The sequence below is a fragment of the Bombina bombina genome, chromosome 1, assembly GCF_027579735.1.
Source record: "Bombina bombina isolate aBomBom1 chromosome 1, aBomBom1.pri, whole genome shotgun sequence".
Taxonomy (NCBI): Eukaryota; Metazoa; Chordata; class Amphibia; order Anura; family Bombinatoridae; genus Bombina; species Bombina bombina.
In genome coordinates, this window is record NC_069499.1 from 252,523,980 (window position 1) to 252,543,143 (window position 19,164).

At 40.7% G+C, this 19,164-nt stretch overlaps 1 protein-coding gene across 1 annotated transcript in view; it reads left to right on the forward strand.

The window, feature by feature from the left end:
- The window catches only part of HECTD1 (HECT domain E3 ubiquitin protein ligase 1), a 699,591-nt gene that overhangs the window by 338,456 nt on the left and 341,971 nt on the right, over positions 1-19,164 (forward strand). Inside the window, exons 14-17 of the mRNA XM_053711863.1 lie at positions 1,121-1,255; positions 1,434-1,580; positions 1,732-1,826; positions 2,301-2,406. Coding sequence (XP_053567838.1) covers positions 1,121-1,255; positions 1,434-1,580; positions 1,732-1,826; positions 2,301-2,406 — 483 coding nt within the window. The remainder of the gene's footprint in view (positions 1-1,120; positions 1,256-1,433; positions 1,581-1,731; positions 1,827-2,300; positions 2,407-19,164) is intronic.

Below are 19,164 nucleotides of genomic sequence, written 5' to 3' on the forward strand. Positions count from 1 at the left end.
AAGGGATTATCAGATAGTTCCCTAAAAGGGCAAATATCTGCTTTGTCTATTTTACTACACAAACGTCTGGCAGATGTCCCAGACGTTCAAGCATTTAGTCAGGCTTTGGTCAGAATTAAGCCTGTATTTAAGCCTGTTGCTCCGCCTTGGAGCCTAAACTTAGTTCTTAATGTTCTTCAAGGGGTTCCGTTTGATCCTATGCATTCCATAGATATTAAGCTTCTATCTTGGAAAGTTTTGTTTTTAGTAGCTATCTCTTCTGCTCAAAGAGTTTGAGCTATCTGCTTTACAATGTGATTCCCCTTACCTTGTTTTCCATACAGATAAGGTGGTTTTGCGTACCAAACCTGGGTTTCTTCCTAAGGTTGTTTCCAATAAGAATATCAATCAAGAGATTGTTGTTCCTTCTCTGTGTCCTAATTCTTCATCAAAGAAGGAACGTCTGTTACACGATCTTGATGTGGTTCGTGCTTTAAAGTTCTTACAAGCAACTCAAAATTTCCGTCAAACATATTCATTGTCTGTTGAACAGATTTGTAAGGCGGCGACTTGGTCTTCTCTTCATACTTTTTCCAAATTTTACAAATTCGATTCTTTTGCTTCTTCGGAGGCTATTTTTGGGAGAAAGGTTCTACAAGCAGTGGTGCCTTCCGTTTAAGGTCCCTGTCTTGTCCCTCCCTTCATCCGTGTCCTAAAACTTTGGTATTGGTATCCCACAAGTAAGGATGAATCCGTGGACTCGATACATCTTACAAGAGAAAACATAATTTATGCTTACCTGATAAATTTATTTCTCTTGTGATGTATCGAGTCCACCGCCCGCCCTGTTTTTTAAGACAGGCATATATATTTTTATTTTTAAAACTTTCAGTTTTACCGTATAGTTTCTCCTTTTTCTTCCTAGCCTTCGGTCGAATGACTGGGGGGTGGAGCTAACGGAGGAGCTATATAGACAGCTCTGCTGTGGGTGCTCTCTTTGCCACTTCCTGTAGGGAAGGAGAATATCCCACAAGTAAGGAGAATATCCCACAAGTAAGGATGAATCCGTGGACTCGATACATCACAAGAGAAATAAATTTATCAGGTAAGCATAAATTGTTTTTTACATTATTTCCATCAGGTACGAACAATGGCAAGAGATTTGTATGATGACCATTTCAAGGCAGTAGAGAGCATGCCACGTGGTGTGGTTGTGACTTTAAGAAACATCGCTACACAACTAGAGTCCTCATGGGAACTTCATACAAACAGACAAGTGAGTTATAGAGTGTAGTCAGTTTGAGTATCTCATAGAAAACTTTTGATATCTTTGTAGCATACAGATAATTATTATACATCCTTTTTTAAGTTTAAATCAGTGCTTCAGTCTATTTGTATCAACTAAATACAAAATTATATTCTGTCTTTAGTCATTATCTTTTTTTCCCCTGCAGTTTATAGAAGGGGAGAACACATGGAGAGACCTCATGAAGACGGCCCTGGAGAACCTCATTGTGCTTTTAAAGGATGATAACACTATCTCCCCATATGAAATGTGCAGCAGTGGACTGGTGCAGGCTCTGCTCACAGTGCTGAGCAATGTATGTGCCAAGGAGTTTATTTTTAACTTCTAAAGTTACTTTCTATTATTACTCCTCTGACACTTTTTAGTCATTCTTTTATTTTGTCATTGAAATAATTCTTAACTTTTTGTGTCTTACATTACTTAATAAGTTATTATGCTTTACACAGAGTGAAGATATTGATATAAAACATGACTGTGGGCAGCTTGTAGAAAGACTCAATGTCTTTAAAACGGCTTTCAGCGAGAATGAAGATGATGAGAGGTAAAGGGACCAGTAATATAATCCTGGTCTTTGTTTACATTCCTCGATTGTTTATTTTATTTATCTACCCCAAAGGTGCACACTCACAAGTATGAAATACACCAGGGTGCCAGGCAATAATGAAGGCATAGAGGTCTTTTCATCAGTACTGGTTACGGTTTCAGGGTATTCCATTAGAGGAAGGAGGAATACCCCGAAATTTCACACATTTAATATACCAGTTCTGGTGAAAATACAGTGAGTGCGGACCTCATTACATATGTTTGTGTGTGTGTGTGTGTGTGTGTGTGTGTGTGTGTGTGTATATACATACATATATATATATATATATATATATATATATATATATATATATATATATATATATATACATATACACTAGTGTTCCACCTTTACTGTTTATCCATATTATACTAACTAATGTATACAATTTATGCATACAGTGTGTTTTTTAAATTGTTTTCTTCTCCTTAGTTATCCAGCTATTGCTTTAGTGCGGAAGTTGATTGCAGTACTAGAGTCTATTGAAAGGCTACCTCTCCATCTCTATGACACACCAGGATCCAGCTACAATCTGCAGGTAAAGGTGTTATTCATCAAAAGAACAGTGTACTGAAAGATTGGTTAATTTATTTCTCCTTAAAGTGTTCCCAAGACTTGTCAAACCAGCAACAGAGTATTAAGTGTATGAGAAATTGCTTTACGTTTGTTTTGTTTTTTGTGAAATAGTTTTTTGAAATCACAACTCCTTAAAGTGTGCAGATCTTCCAGGAAAATACACATTTGTATCCCTTTCTATGCTTATAAATGTTTCTTTATTTTATCTCTGATTACTAAAATCTAGTACCTAGAACAATCTCTCCTACCCACCCATTGGGAGTGTTAATTTATTTTGCTGGTTATGTTTACTTCTATAGCTAATACTTAAAGGATCATTAAATACAGTATGATTACATAATTAACAAGTGCATAATAAAAATGCAATGCAATACCACTTACTCTAAATTTCAAATAAGCAGTTGATTTTCTTTCATACAGGTGGTTAGAGTCCATAATCCATTACTCCTGGGAATTACTCTCCCTGGTCACTAGGAGGAAGCAAAGATTCCCATACCCCAAGTGCTCTATAAAACCCCTCTCACCTTACTGGTAACTAGTCTTGTCTTTGCCTCCACAGGAGGAAGGTGAAGAATAAAGTTCCTTCTTATGTTCTTCTGTGAGAGGGGTTCTCAGACTGATTTGAGGACTATTTCCCCTCAGAGAGCTGTAGTTAGACAGCAGAGTGAAGTATTGGGGGTATATGGTAGTGGCACAATTACACCCTAAGGGAGATAGTTGCGGGGACCCATCCGTGGTCTCCTCCTGTTGTGACGTCAGTGTTCTCCTATTCCATATTCTCTGCTGTTATGTTTCAGCACTGGTTTGGCTGTTCACTGGATCCCAGTTAGAAGATGTAAGTGGCAAGAGTCCATGAGCTAGAGATGTATGGAATATACATTCCTACCAGGAGGGGGCAAAGTTTCCCAAACCTCAAAATGCCTATAAATACACCTCCTACCTCACTCATACCTTAGTTTTACAACCTTTGCCTCCTTGTGGAGGTGGTGAAGCAAGATGTGCTTGATTTTCTTCTGTGATAGGTGCTTCTAAGCATATTGTAGCCCAGTGTCTCTCAAAGTACAGTGTTTGTCTGAGGGATGTGAAGGGAGTATTGCCTGATGACGCCATGTTTCGTTCTAATGACACGATGAGTCCACGGCCAGCCCTGTTTTTGATGACAGGATATTTTTTGTTATGTTATAAACCTCAGGCACCTCTGCACCTTGTTGCTTCCTTTCTGTCCTTTACTTTGGTCGAATGACTGGGGGTTGGATAGAAGGGAGGTGATATTAAACAGCTTTGCAGTGGTGCTCTTTTCCGCCTCCTGCTGGGCAGGTGTGATACTCCCAAAAGTAATTAGATGATCCGTGGACTCATCATGTCAAGAAATAAATACATTTATCAGGTAAGCATAAATTTTGTTTTTCACCTATGGGAAATCTATTCTAAGGCTCTCTGTAATCAGTCACAGGGATTCATCTGCTGCCTCCCTTTACAGATCGACATTATACTCTTCTACCATTACCTCTGCTGATATGTTTCAGTACTGGTCTGCTATATGTGGATGTCTTCTGGTAAATATATATAATTTTTTAAGGCACTCTTAGCCTAGCTATGTTTGGCACTTTATCTTTTAAAGTTTTAAATGTATATTGTATATATTTGCCATGAGTCAGGTCTGTGTATTTCCCTTTGCAGTCTAACTTCAGTTTAAGCATGGAAATTATGTTTATGGGAGTTTTTTAGACTTCTGCTGAAATACGAAAAAGAGATGGCACTACTCAAGATAATCAATGGAGAAGGGCTTGTAATAATATTCAGTTGGCCTTATACTGTTTTAAGAAAGCCCATAGATGCTGTGTATAGACAGAAACTAGAATAATTACAACTAGAGTGTTGTAAATAAGAATACACTTTTAGCACTCTGTTCTCCTAAGATATTGTACGGTGTCCAAGTTAAATCATAAACGGTTAAAAATAAAACTTTATTAGACTTTATTAAAATTGGGTACTTAAAATCACTTGCAGGTATAAGATGTGTACAATGCTCAAAAGAGCTTGATGTCTGATAGGCACCTTGTGTATATTAGTTCATCAAATTAATTCAAGACTGGGGGGCTCTAATCCAGATATCCCTTATTCAGTCAATATTAAAGTGTCAAAAGGCAATACTCTGACTTAGTAAGTCCAATAAAAACTAGATAATCTCAAAATTGTTAAACTGCAGTATGTTGCAACATCCTAAAGAAAAATGAATCAGTGTTTATTGATAGCCTGTATAAACAGTATTTGTACTATTATTATTTACCACTAGAGGGTAGTAATGTACAACTAATGATAGAAATAATCGTGAGAAAGAAAATTGAATCTCTGTAACAATAATAATTGGATACAAGTTTATTTAGATTGATTCACTGATATAGTGTACAAACTTGTTGCAACTTGTACTTAAAGAAACACTAATAGTTATTGGTAGCAGAAGTTATAGTAGAGTGTTGAGTGTTCAAAAATGTATGGGCTAGTACATATACATTTGGTGAAGTCACCGTAAAAAGGCTTAGTATCCAAATATTTATGAACCACTCTCCCACTGATAGTTCTAAATCTCCACTGTTGTGTGGCTAAGTACAAGTGAGCTATCCCAGTGGTAACAAGTGTTTTATATAAGAAGCCTGTTGAGATCCGCTGTTAATATACTTGAATAATTCCTACATATCTAGGAATTCAGCAGGCATTTTATTTTGTATATACATTACTGCATATACATTGTAGTATTATATAATAGGTGATAGAGGATAGTTATAAGTGGAACTAATTCACTTTATAACGATCCCTTGTAGGAATTGTTTGAAGCAAGTTTATTTAAACTGATTCATTGTTATAGTGTACCGATTTAATATCAACCTATCCAAAGGGAGATTCTAGTGATTATTGGTAGTAGTAACCATATTGGAGGGATTAAACAATCTAAAAAATGTGTAGGTTAATACATGTACATTAGATAGAATCGCCATAAAAGGCTAAATATCCTGGTATACGTTAACCACTCTCTCACCAATAATTATCAACCTCCACTATTATATGGCTGTGTATTATTATGTTACCCCAGTGATAACACATTTTAAATGAAAAAGCCTGTTGAGATCAGATGTAAGTATACATTAGTAATTATTGCATATTTAGGTATCTACCAGTTGTTATATTACTTAGCTTAAGATGCCCCATCAAATATTAGGATTCCCTAATATATATAAATTTGATTATATATTGATAATGCTGCAGCTTAAACTATCATAGTATACCCTGAAAGTATGGTTATGAGTATCAGTTAAACAACCATAATATACGGCACTAGTGAAACTAACAGTTTCTGTCCATTAGTTGTAGGATAAATACCTAGCTTACTAGTAAAGTCTGAGTATACAAAAGTGTCAGCTCAGACATCAATAATAATTACACTTATACTGCATTTAGAACGGTTAAAATAGAAGGGTCCCAAGAGCCCTTTCCCCTAACATGTTTCGCCGGCAACTCCGGCTTTTTCAAAGGCGGAGGCACCGCGGTTTGGCGGCTTTTTATATGTAACTACACCTATCTGTTTGAACTGGCAAATCAGATTTCTCCCTAATCTGTTGTTAAACAGAATCGTAGATCATTATGAAGTTTCATATTCTTTAGTGTGGATATCTCGATGCATTTGTGTGCTAAGTGGAATTTGTATTTTTCAATAAACATGTGTGTTGTTATGATTTTATCTCACAATTCATTCTTATAGTGGTTATAATATCGTTCAAACATGTCTTTTTATATACAGTTTATATCTAAGATATTATATTTTGGACATATAGCGCTTCCGGAATTATCATGAACTTTTGTGATAATTCTCAGCAATTTTGAAGGTCTCCGTTAACCTGATTCTGAACAATAAGGCAATGACAGATAGTATCAATTCTGTCTTCATATTGTTACATCTTATACCTTAGAATCTCTTCGTCTTATTGTCTATTTATATTATGTGTCTCTTTTTGTTTGTTTGTCTGATATTGTACATGTTTGTAATGACTAGGAATGTTATTTTAGCTGTTATATTGGATCATCTGTAATGAAAGATATTATACGGTTTGCTTGTCTATTTTAACATGAAACTGCCATTACTTTTATAATAATTTTATATTGTTGATGTAAGAACAATTATCGATACCGGTTAGTGTTCTATGCATTATGATTTGGTCAAAGTGTTATAACACTGTATCTTAACTTGTATCTTAACTTGCTCCATCATTTTGATCAAGTTAAGATACAGTGTTATAACACTTTGACCAAATCATAATGCATAGAGCACTAACCGGTATCAATAATTGTTCTTACATCAACAATATAAAATTATTATAAAAGTAATGGCAGTTTCATCTTCATTAGAGCCCCCGGTCTTGAATTAATTTGATGAACTAATATACACAAGGTGCCTATCAGACATCAAGCTCTTTTGAGCATTGTACATATCTTATAACCTGCAAGTGATTTTAAGTACCAAATTTTAATAAAGTCTAATAAAGTTTTATTTTTAACCATTTGATTTAACTTGGACACCATACAATATCTTAGGAGTGCTAAAAGTGTATTCTTATTTACAACACTTTAGACTTACCTGGGGTTCCCATTTAGTTGTAACTTGGAGTCTGTTTCTTTTAAAATTTTCCTGGGCTTAGGCTCGCTATCATGCAGAATGTTACTTTTTATTGCAACATTTTTGTTGTGAAATTTTTTTTGCGTGAAGTCGTGCCTGTCGTGACGCGAGTCGGGTCATTTCACTTGTTAAAGCTTTGGTGCCAAAAGTTTTTTCTCCAACATAGGTGTGTCCGGTCCACGGCGTCATCCTTACTTGTGGGATATTCTCTTCCCCAACAGGAAATGGCAAAGAGCCCAGCAAAGCTGGTCACATGATCCCTCCTAGGCTCCGCCTACCCCAGTCATTCTCTTTGCCGTTGTACAGGCAACATCTCCACGGAGATGGCTTAGAGTTTTTTAGTGTTTAACTGTAGTTTTTATTATTCAATCAAGAGTTTGTTATTTTGAAATAGTGCTGGTATGTACTATTTACTCAGAAACAGAAAAGAGATGAAGATTTCTGTTTGTATGAGGAAAATGATTTTAGCAACCGTCACTAAAATCCATGGCTGTTCCACACAGGACTGTTGAGAGCAATTAACTTCAGTTGGGGGAACAGTGAGCAGTCTCTTGCTGCTTGAGGTATGACACATTCTAACAAGATGATGTAATGCTGGAAGCTGTCATTTTCCCTCTGGGATCCGGTAAGCCATGTTTATTACGATTGTAAATAAGGGCTTCAAAAAGGGCTTATTAAGACTGTAGACTTTTTTTGGGCTAAATCGATTGATTATTAACACATATTTGGCCTTGAGGAATCATTTTATCTGGGTATTTTGATATAATAATATCGGCAGGCACTGTTTTAGACACCTTATTCTTTAGGGGCTTTCCCAAAGCATAGGCAGAGCCTCATTTTCGCGCCGGTGTTGCGCACTTGTTTTTGAGAGGCATGGCATGCAGTCGCATGTGAGAGGAGCTCTGATACTTAGAAAAGACTTTCTGAAGGCGTCATTTGGTATCGTATTCCCCTTGGGGCTTGGTTGGGTCTCAGCAAAGCAGATACCAGGGACTGTAAAGGGGTTAAAGTTCAAAACGGCTCCGGTTCCGTTATTTTAAGGGTTAAAGCTTCCAAATTTGGTGTGCAATACTTTTAAGGCTTTAAGACACTGTGGTGAAAATTTGGTAAATTTTGAACAATTCCTTCATGTTTTTTCGCATTTGCAGTAATAAAGTGTGTTCAGTTTAAAATTTAAAGTGACAGTAACGGTTTTATTTTAAAACGTTTTTGTACTTGTTATCAAGTTTATGCCTGTTTAACATGTCTGAACTACCAGATAGACTGTGTTCTGAATGTGGGGAAGCCAGAATTCCTATTCATTTAAATAAATGTGATTTATGTGACAATGACAATGATGCCCAAGATGATTCCTCAAGTGAGGGGAGTAAGCATGGTACTGCATCATTCCCTCCTTCGTCTACACGAGTCTTGCCCACTCAGGAGGCCCCTAGTACATCTAGCGCGCCAATACTCCTTACTATGCAACAATTAACGGCTGTAATGGATAATTCTGTCAAAAACATTTTAGCCAAAATGAACACTTATCAGCGTAAGCGCGACTGCTCTGTTTTAGATACTGAAGAGCATGACGACGCTGATATTAATATTTCTGAAGGGCCCCTAACTCAGTCTGAGGGGGCCAGGGAGGTTTTGTCTGAGGGAGAAATTACTGATTCAGGGAACATTTCTCAACAAGCTGAACCTGATGTGATTGCATTTAAATTTAAGTTGGAACATCTCCGCATTCTGCTTAAGGAGGTATTATCCACTCTGGATGATTGTGACAAGTTGGTCATCCCAGAGAAACTATGTAAAATGGACAAGTTCCTAGAGGTGCCGGGGCTCCCAGAAGCTTTTCCTATACCCAAGCGGGTGGCGGACATTGTTAATAAAGAATGGGAAAGGCCCGGTATTCCTTTCGTCCCTCCCCCCATATTTAAAAAATTGTTTCCTATGGTCGACCCCAGAAAGGACTTATGGCAGACAGTCCCCAAGGTCGAGGGAGCGGTTTCCACTTTAAACAAACGCACCACTATACCCATAGAGGATAGTTGTGCTTTCAAAGATCCTATGGATAAAAAATTAGAAGGTTTGCTTAAAAAGATGTTTGTTCAGCAGGGTTACCTTCTACAACCAATTTCATGCATTGTCCCTGTCGCTACAGCCGCATGTTTCTGGTTCGATGAGCTGATAAAGGCGGTCGACAGTGATTCTCCTCCTTATGAGGAGATTAAGGACAGAATCAATGCTCTCAAATTGGCTAATTCTTTCACCCTAGACGCCACTTTGCAATTGGCTAGGTTAGCGGCTAAGAATTCTGGGTTTGCTATTGTGGCGCGCAGAGCGCTTTGGTTGAAATCTTGGTCGGCTGATGCGTCTTCCAAGAACAAGCTACTTAACATTCCTTTCAAGGGGAAAACGCTGTTTGGCCCTGACTTGAAAGAGATTATCTCGGATATCACTGGGGGTAAGGGCCACGCCCTTCCTCAGGATCGGCCTTTCAAGGCAAAAAATAAACCTAATTTTCGTCCCTTTCGTAGAAACGGACCAGCCCAAAGTGCTACGTCCTCTAAGCAAGAGGGTAATACTTCTCAAGCCAAGCCAGCTTGGAGACCAATGCAAGGCTGGAACAAGGGAAAGCAGGCCAAGAAACCTGCCACTGCTACCAAGACAGCATGAAATGTTGGCCCCCGATCCGGGATCGGATCTGGTGGGGGGCAGACTCTCTCTCTTCGCTCAGGCTTGGGCAAGGGATGTTCTGGATCCTTGGGCGCTAGAAATAGTCTCCCAAGGTTATCTTCTGGAATTCAAGGGACTTCCCCCAAGGGGGAGGTTCCACAGGTCTCAGTTGTCTTCAGACCACATAAAAAGACAGGCATTCTTACATTGTGTAGAAGACCTGTTAAAAATGGGAGTGATTCATCCCGTTCCATTAAGAGAACAAGGGATGGGGTTCTACTCCAATCTGTTTATAGTTCCCAAAAAAGAGGGAACGTTCAGACCAATCTTAGATCTCAAGATCTTAAACAAGTTTCTCAAGGTTCCATCGTTCAAGATGGAAACCATTCGAACTATTCTTCCTTCCATCCAGGAAGGTCAATTCATGACCACGGTGGATTTAAAGGATGCGTATCTACATATTCCTATCCACAAGGAACATCATCGGTTCCTGAGGTTCGCATTCCTGGACAAACATTACCAGTTCGTGGCGCTTCCTTTCGGATTAGCCACTGCTCCAAGGATTTTCACAAAGGTACTAGGGTCCCTTCTAGCTGTGCTAAGACCAAGGGGCATTGCTGTAGTACCTTACTTGGACGACATTCTGATTCAAGCGTCGTCCCTTCCTCAAGCAAAGGCTCACACGGACATTGTCCTGGCCTTTCTCAGATCTCACGGATGGAAAGTGAACGTGGAAAAGAGTTCTCTATCTCCGTCAACAAGGGTTCCCTTCTTGGGAACAATAATAGACTCCTTAGAAATGAGGATTTTTCTGACAGAGGCCAGAAAAACAAAACTTCTAGACTCTTGTCGGATACTCCATTCCGTTCCTCTTCCTTCCATAGCTCAGTGCATGGAAGTGATCGGGTTGATGGTAGCGGCAATGGACATAGTTCCTTTTGCACGCATTCATCTAAGACCATTACAACTGTGCATGCTCAGTCAGTGGAATGGGGACTATACAGACTTGTCTCCGAAGATACAAGTAAATCAGAGGACCAGAGACTCACTCCGTTGGTGGCTGTCCCTGGACAACCTGTCACGAGGGATGACATTCCGCAGACCAGAGTGGGTCATTGTCACGACCGACGCCAGTCTGATGGGCTGGGGCGCGGTCTGGGGATCCCTGAAAGCTCAGGGTCTTTGGTCTCGGGAAGAATCTCTTCTACCGATAAATATTCTGGAACTGAGAGCGATATTCAATGCTCTCAAGGCTTGGCCTCAGCTAGCGAGGGCCAAGTTCATACGGTTTCAATCAGACAACATGACAACTGTTGCGTACATCAACCATCAGGGGGGAACAAGGAGTTCCCTGGCGATGGAAGAAGTGACCAAAATCATTCTATGGGCGGAGTCTCACTCCTGCCACCTGTCTGCTATCCACATCCCAGGAGTGGAAAATTGGGAAGCGGATTTTCTGAGTCGTCAGACATTGCATCCGGGGGAGTGGGAACTCCATCCGGAAATCTTTGCCCAAGTCACTCAGCGGTGGGGCATTCCAGACATGGATCTGATGGCCTCTCGTCAGAACTTCAAAGTTCCTTGCTACGGGTCCAGATCCAGGGATCCCAAGGTGGCTCTAGTGGATGCACTAGTAGCACCTTGGACCTTCAAACTAGCTTATGTGTTCCCGCCGTTTCCTCTCATCCCCAGGCTGGTAGCCAGGATCAATCAGGAGAGGGCGTCGGTGATCTTGATAGCTCCTGCGTGGCCACGCAGGACTTGGTACGCAGATCTGGTGAATATGTCATCGGCTCCTCCTTGGAAGCTACCTTTGAGACGAGACCTTCTTGTTCAGGGTCCGTTCGAACATCCGAATCTGGTTTCACTCCAGCTGACTGCTTGGAGATTGAACGCTTGATCTTATCGAAGCGAGGATTCTCAGATTCTGTTATCGATACTCTTGTTCAGGCCAGAAAGCCTGTAACTAGAAAGATTTACCACAAAATTTGGAAAAAATATATCTGTTGGTGTGAATCTAAAGGATTCCCTTGGGACAAGGTTAAGATTCCTAGGATTCTATCCTTCCTTCAAGAAAGATTGGAAAAAGGATTATCTGCAAGTTCCCTGAAGGGACAGATTTCTGCCTTGTCTGTGTTACTTCACAAAAAGCTGGCCGCTGTGCCAGATGTTCAAGCCTTTGTTCAGGCTCTGGTTAGAATTAAGCCTGTTTACAAACCTTTGACTCCTCCTTGGAGTCTCAATTTAGTTCTTTCAGTTCTTCAGGGGGTTCCGTTTGAACCCTTGCATTCCGTTGATATTAAGTTATTATCTTGGAAAGTTTTGTTTTTAGTTGCAATTTCTTCTGCTAGAAGAGTTTCAGAATTATCTGCTCTGCAGTGTTCTCCTCCTTATCTGGTGTTCCATGCAGATAAGGTGGTTTTACGTACTAAACCTGGTTTTCTTCCAAAAGTTGTTTCTAACAAAAACATTAACCAGGAGATTATCGTACCTTCTCTGTGTCCGAAACCAGTTTCAAAGAAGGAACGTTTGTTGCACAATTTGGATGTTGTTCGCGCTCTAAAATTCTATTTAGATGCTACAAAGGATTTTAGACAAACATCTTCCTTGTTTGTTGTTTATTCTGGTAAAAGGAGAGGTCAAAAAGCAACTTCTACCTCTCTCTCTTTTTGGATTAAAAGCATCATCAGATTGGCTTACGAGACTGCCGGACGGCAGCCTCCCGAAAGAATCACAGCTCATTCCACTAGGGCTGTGGCTTCCACATGGGCCTTCAAGAACGAGGCTTCTGTTGATCAGATATGTAGGGCAGCGACTTGGTCTTCACTGCACACTTTTACCAAATTTTACAAGTTTGATACTTTTGCTTCTTCTGAGGCTATTTTTGGGAGAAAGGTTTTGCAAGCCGTGGTGCCTTCCATTTAGGTGACCTGATTTGCTCCCTCCCTTCATCCGTGTCCTAAAGCTTTGGTATTGGTTCCCACAAGTAAGGATGACGCCGTGGACCGGACACACCTATGTTGGAGAAAACAGAATTTATGTTTACCTGATAAATTACTTTCTCCAACGGTGTGTCCGGTCCACGGCCCGCCCTGGTTTTTTTAATCAGGTCTGATAATTTATTTTCTTTAACTACAGTCACCACGGTACCATATGGTTTCTCCTATGCAAATATTCCTCCTTAACGTCGGTCGAATGACTGGGGTAGGCGGAGCCTAGGAGGGATCATGTGACCAGCTTTGCTGGGCTCTTTGCCATTTCCTGTTGGGGAAGAGAATATCCCACAAGTAAGGATGACGCCGTGGACCGGACACACCGTTGGAGAAAGTAATTTATCAGGTAAACATAAATTCTGTTTTTTTTGTTTTTTTTTCATCTGCACCATTCTTGGCGCCAAAATTTGTTACATTAAGTTTCTCCATCGTTTGCTCTCTGCTCTCATTTGTTTCTTAGCGGGCTGAGTTGCTTGCTTTTGATTATTACCTTATTTTTATCATAAGCATTTTTTCCTATTCCTATTCCTGAAACTGGATTTTTTTTTTAAATGTTATTTCTTCTATAATGGTAAGACGAGTCCACGGATTCATCCTTTACTTGTGGGATATTATCCTCCTGCTAACAGGAAGTGGCAAAGAGCACCACAGCAGTGCTGTCTATATAGCTCCTCCCTTAGCTCCACCCCCAGTCATTCTCTTTGCCTACTCTAAGTACTAGGAAGGGTAAAGTGAAAGAGGTGATAAAATATTAGTTTTTAATTTCTTCAAGCAAGAGTTTGTTATTTTAAATGGTAGCGGTGTGTACTATTTACTCTCAGGCAGCAGATGAATGAAGACTTCTGCCTGGAGGATGATGATCTTAGCATTTGTAACTAAGATCCATTGCTGTTCCCACAGAGGCTGAGGAGTACAGGAAACTTCAGTGTGAGGAACGGTTTCATGCTATGCAGCAATGAGGTATGTTCAGTCATATTTTTCTGGAGAGACTGTGTATTTCAGAAAGGCTGACATTATACCCAGAAGGGTAAGGGTAAGCAGTAATCCTAGAGCTAAAAGAAGGGCATTACTTAGCTTGCATATGGGGCCAATTACAAATATGGTTGACACTGAATTGCAAATGTTTGGGAGCACACGTTTTTTGACTTGGGAGTGCTTTAACATTTTTGTGGGCAATAACGTTTTGGGCAGCTTTATTAAGGGCACATATGGCTTAACTTTTGGGTCTCAGAACCCACATGGCTAGTTATAACCGCTCTGGTGCGGTTCTGTAAGGCTATGGAGACATCGAGTGAGATGGGCGGGGCCTATTTTCGCGTCTCAGATGCGCAGTTAGTTTGATCAGCAAGCTCTAACTCCTGAGGGCCCTGGTGTATGTTTTGGGCCAAATTGAAGCTTTTACCCCACATTTTCGATCCCTGAGGGCAGGTAGGGCCACAGCAGGGCTGTGGCAAGGTGCTGAGAGGGTTTTTTTTTCTGATCTGGGCCTATTTTCGATCCGGTTTTCAAATTAAGGGGTTAATTGTTGAAAAATGTTGTTGTGCAATCTTAACTACCTATATTGTGTCTACATGCAAAATTTTTAAAAATTCTGTGCATGTTTGGGCTGTTTTGCAGAACGTGTATGCTTTTTTTCTCTTAAAGGCGCAGTACCGTTTTTTAAGATTATTTTTTTCACTAAATAAAGTGTTTTTATGCTTGTTTGTAGTCATTACTAGCCTGTTCAACAGGTCTAGTGTGAGAACAAATGCTGAGCCCTCTGACGCTTTACTAGCCATATCCGATGTACCCTCACAATGTTCTGAAGTGAGGGATTTGCTGTTTGAGGGAGAGATTTCTGATTCAGGAAATATGTTCCCTCAGACAGATTTAGATATGACGGAAATTAGCTGCGAAGAATTTAGGTTTTTCCATTTTAGCGCGTAGAGCGTTATGGCTTAAGTCCTGGTCTGCTGATGTGTCATCAAAAACTAAGCTTTTAGCCATCCCTTTCAAGGGTAAGACCCTATTCGGGCCTGAACTGGAAGAGATCATTTCAGACATCACTGGAGGGAAAGGCCATGCCCTTCCTCAGGATAAGACTAATAAGATGAGGACCAAACAAAATAATTTTCGTTCCTTTCGGAACTTCAAAGGTGGTCCCTCTACCTCTTCCCCTGCCGCAAAGCAAGAGGGGAATTTTGCTCAGTCCAAGTCAGTATGGAGACCGAACCAGACTTGGAACAAGAGTAAACAGGCCAAGAAGCCCGCTGCTGCCACCAAGACAGCATGAAGGGGTAGCCCCCGATCCGGGACCGGATCTAGTAGTAGGCAGACTTTCTCTCTTCGCTCAGGCTTGGGCAAGAGATGTTCAGGACTCCTGGGCTTTAGAAATAGTAACCCAGGGGTGTCTTCTGGATTTCAACGATTCTCCCCCAAGGGGGAGATTCCATCTTTCTCAAATGTCTGTAAACCAGACAAAAAGAGAGGCGTTCTTACGCTGTGTAGAGGACCTATATACCATGGGAGTCATCTGCCCAGTTCCAAAAACAGAACAGGAGCAAGGGTTCTACTCCAATCTGTTTTTGGTTCCCAAAAAAGAGGGAACCTTCAGACCAATTTTGGATCTTAAGATCCTAAACAAATTCCTCAGAGTCCCATCCTTCAAGATGGAGACCATTCGGACTATTTTGCCAATGATCCAGGAGGGTCAATATATGACCACCGTGGACTTAAAGGATGCGTATCTACACATTCCTATCCACAAAGATCATCACCAGTTCCTCAGGTTAGCCTTTCTGGACAAGCATTACCAGTTTGTAGCTCTTACCTTCGGGTTGGCCACAGCTCCCAGAATTTTCACAAAGGTGCTTGGGTCCCTTCTGGCGGTTCTAAGGCCGTGGGGCATAGCTGTGGCGCCTTATCTGGACGATATCTTAATCCAGGCGTCAACTATCCAACTAGCCAAGTCTCACACAGACATCGTGGTGGCTTTTCTAAGATCTCACGGGTGGAAGGTGAACGTACAAAAGAGTTCACTTATCCCTCTCACAAGAGTTCCTTTCGGTGGACATGAAAATTTTTCTGACGGAGGTCAGGAAATCAAAAATTTTATCCATCTGCCGAGCTCTTCATTCCATTCCTCGCTTGTCAGTGGCTCAGTGTATGGAGGTAATCGGCTTAATGGTAGCGGCAATGGACATAGTTCCATTTGCTCGCTTGCATCTCAGACCACTGCAACTTTGCATGCTCAAACAGTGGAATGGGGATTATGCAGATTCATCTCCTCAGATACATCTGGACCAAGAGACCAGAGACTCTCTTCTTTGGTGATTGTCACAGGATCATCTGTCCAAGGGAATGTGTTTCCGCAGGCCAGCGTGGGTCATAGTGACGACGGACGCCAGCCTATTGGCCTGGGGTGCAGTCTGGAATTCCCTGAAAGCACAGGGATTGTGGACTCAGGAGGAGGCTCTCCTCCCGATAAATATTCTAGAACTGAGAGCGATATTCAATGCGCTTCAGGCGTGGCCTCAGCTGGCGTCGGCCAGATTCATAAGATTCCAGTCGGACTATATCACGACTGTAGCATATATCAATCATCAGGGGGGAACAAAGAGTTCTCTAGCGATGATAGAGGTTACCAAAATAATTCAATGGGCAGAGACTCACTCTTGCCATCTATCAGCAATCTATATCCCAGGAGTGGAGAACTGGGAAGCGGATTTTCTAAGTCGTCAGACTTTTCATCCGGGGGAGTGGGAACTCCATCCGGAGGTGTTTGCTCAATTGATTCAGCAATGGGGAGCACCAGAATTGGATCTGATGGCGTCTCTTCAGAATGCCAAAATTTCTTGATACGGGTCCAGGTCAAGGGATCCTCAGGTAGTACTGATAGATGCTCTAGCAGTACCCTGGTCGTTCATCCTGGCTTATGTGTTTCCACCATTTCCTCTCCTTCCTCGTTTGATTGCCAGAATCAAACAAGAGAGAGCTTCTGTGATTTTGATAGCACCTGCGTGGCCACGCAGGACTTGGTATGCAGACCTGGTGGACATGTCATCTCTTCCACCATGGACTCTGCCACTGAGACAGGACCTTCTGATTCAAGGTCCGTTCCAGCATCCAAATCTAGTTTCTCTGCGACTGACTGCTTGGAGATTGAACGCGGGTTCTCTGAGTCGGTCATAGATACCTTGATTCAGGCTCGAATGCCTGTCACCAGGAAAATTTATCATAAGATATGGTGTAAATATCTTTATTGGTGCGAATCCAAAGGCTACTCATGGAGTAAGATCAGGATTCCTCGGATTTTGTCCTTTCTCCAAGAAGGATTGGAGAAGGGGCTATCAGCTAGTTCCTTAAAGGGACAGATATCTGCTTTATCAATTCTACTGCACAAACGTCTGGCAGATGTTCCAGACGTTCAGTCGTTCTGTCAGGCTTTAGTTAGGATCAAGCCTGTGTTTAAACCTGTTGCTCCACCATGGAGTTTGAATTTAGTTCTTAAGGTTCTTCAAGGGGTTCCGTATGAACCTATGCATTCCATAGATATTAAGCTTCTAGCTTTTAAAGTTCTGTTTTTAATTGCTATCTCTTCGGCTCGAAGAGTTTCTGAGCTATCTGCATTGCAATGCGACTCGCCTTATCTTGTTTTCCATGCTGATAAGGTGGTTTTGCGTACCAAACCTGGATTCCTTCCTAAGGTTGTTACTAATAAGAATATTTATCAAGAAATTATTGTTCCTTCTCTGTGTCCTAATCCTTCCTCTAAGAAGGAGAGTCTATTGCACAACTTGGACGTGGTTCGTGCTTTAAAGTTTTACTTGCAAGCGACCAAAGATTTCCGTCAAACATCTTCTTTGTTTTCTTTTGTTGTCTATTCTGGAAAACGTAGAGGTCAAAAAGCTACGGCTACCTCTCTTGCCTTTTGGCTGAAAAGCATCATCCGTTGGGCATACGAGACTGCTGGACAGCAGCCTCCTGAAAGAATTACAGCTCACTCTACTAGAGCGGTGGCTTCCACATGGGCTTTTAAAAATGATACTTCTGTTGAACACATTTGTAAGGCTGCGACTTGGTCTTTCCTTCATACCTTTTCCAAATTTTCCAAATTTGATACCTTTGCTTCTTCGGAGGCAATTTTTGGGAGAAACGTTCTTCAAGCAGTGGTGCCTTCTGTTTAACCATCTGTCTTGCCCCTCCCGTTCATCCGTGTCCTGAAGCTTTGGTATTGTATCCCACAAGTAAAGGATGAATCAGTGGACTCGTCTTACCTTTATAGAAGAAAACTACATTTATGCTTACCTGATAAATTGATTTCTTCTATGGTAAGACGAGTCCACGGCCCGCCCTGTCATTTTAAGACAGATTTTTTTTTATTTTATTTACACTTCAGTCACCTCTGCACCCTGTAGTTTCTCCTTTTCCTTCCTGTACCTTCGGTTGAATGACTGGGGGGTGGAGCTAAGGGAGGAGCTATATAGACAGCTCTGCTGTGATGCTCTTTGCCACTTCCTGTTAGGAGGATACTATCCCACAAGTAAAGGATGAATCCGTGGACTCGTCTTACCATAGAAGAAATCAATTTATCAGGTAAGCATAAATTTAGCAAGATGTCTCAAACTGATGCTGCCTCTGATGTTACTGTAGGAACTAAGCTGCCTGAACACAATTCTACCAAAGCTAAGTGTGTATGTTGTAAATTAGCTGAACTTCTTCAGCTCAGATATGTGGCACTTGTTACTAAAAAATTTATTACATGGTGATAATGTTTCTATAAGTACAAATACATCTACTGTTAAACCTTCACAGTCTAATGTATATGATATTCCTGTAGTTATAAAAGTTTATATTGCTGCAGCCATAGAGAAGGCTATGACTGCTATTCCGCCTTCAAATAAACGTAAAAGGTCTCTCCTAAATTCTCATAAATCCAATGAAGCTTGTATTGTTCGACAGCTTATTGAAGTATCTTCTGCTGATTAGGATTTCTCTGGCTCAGAGGAACCTACTTCAGAGACTGAAACTGATAAATCAACTTTTTTTTTTTTAAAGATTGAATATATTCGTTCTTTATTTAAGGAAGTATTGTTTACTTTGGGTGTTGAGGAATCTAGTCCTCCTGATAACAAGAATAGCAAACATTTAAATTCTGTTTTTAAAACTTCTGATGTTACTACTGAAGTTTTACCTATTTCAGATGCTATCTCTCATATGTTTACTAAGGAATGGTCTAAACTTGGTTCTTCTTTTAACCCTTCTTCTAGATTTAAAAAGTTTTATCCTTTACATGTGACTAATTTAGAGTTTTTTTGGGACTTTAAAAAAAAGTCCCTATGGTTGATGGGGCTATTTCTTCTCTGGCCAACATACTACTATTCCTATGGAAGATGGTACTTCCTTTAAGGATCCTTTA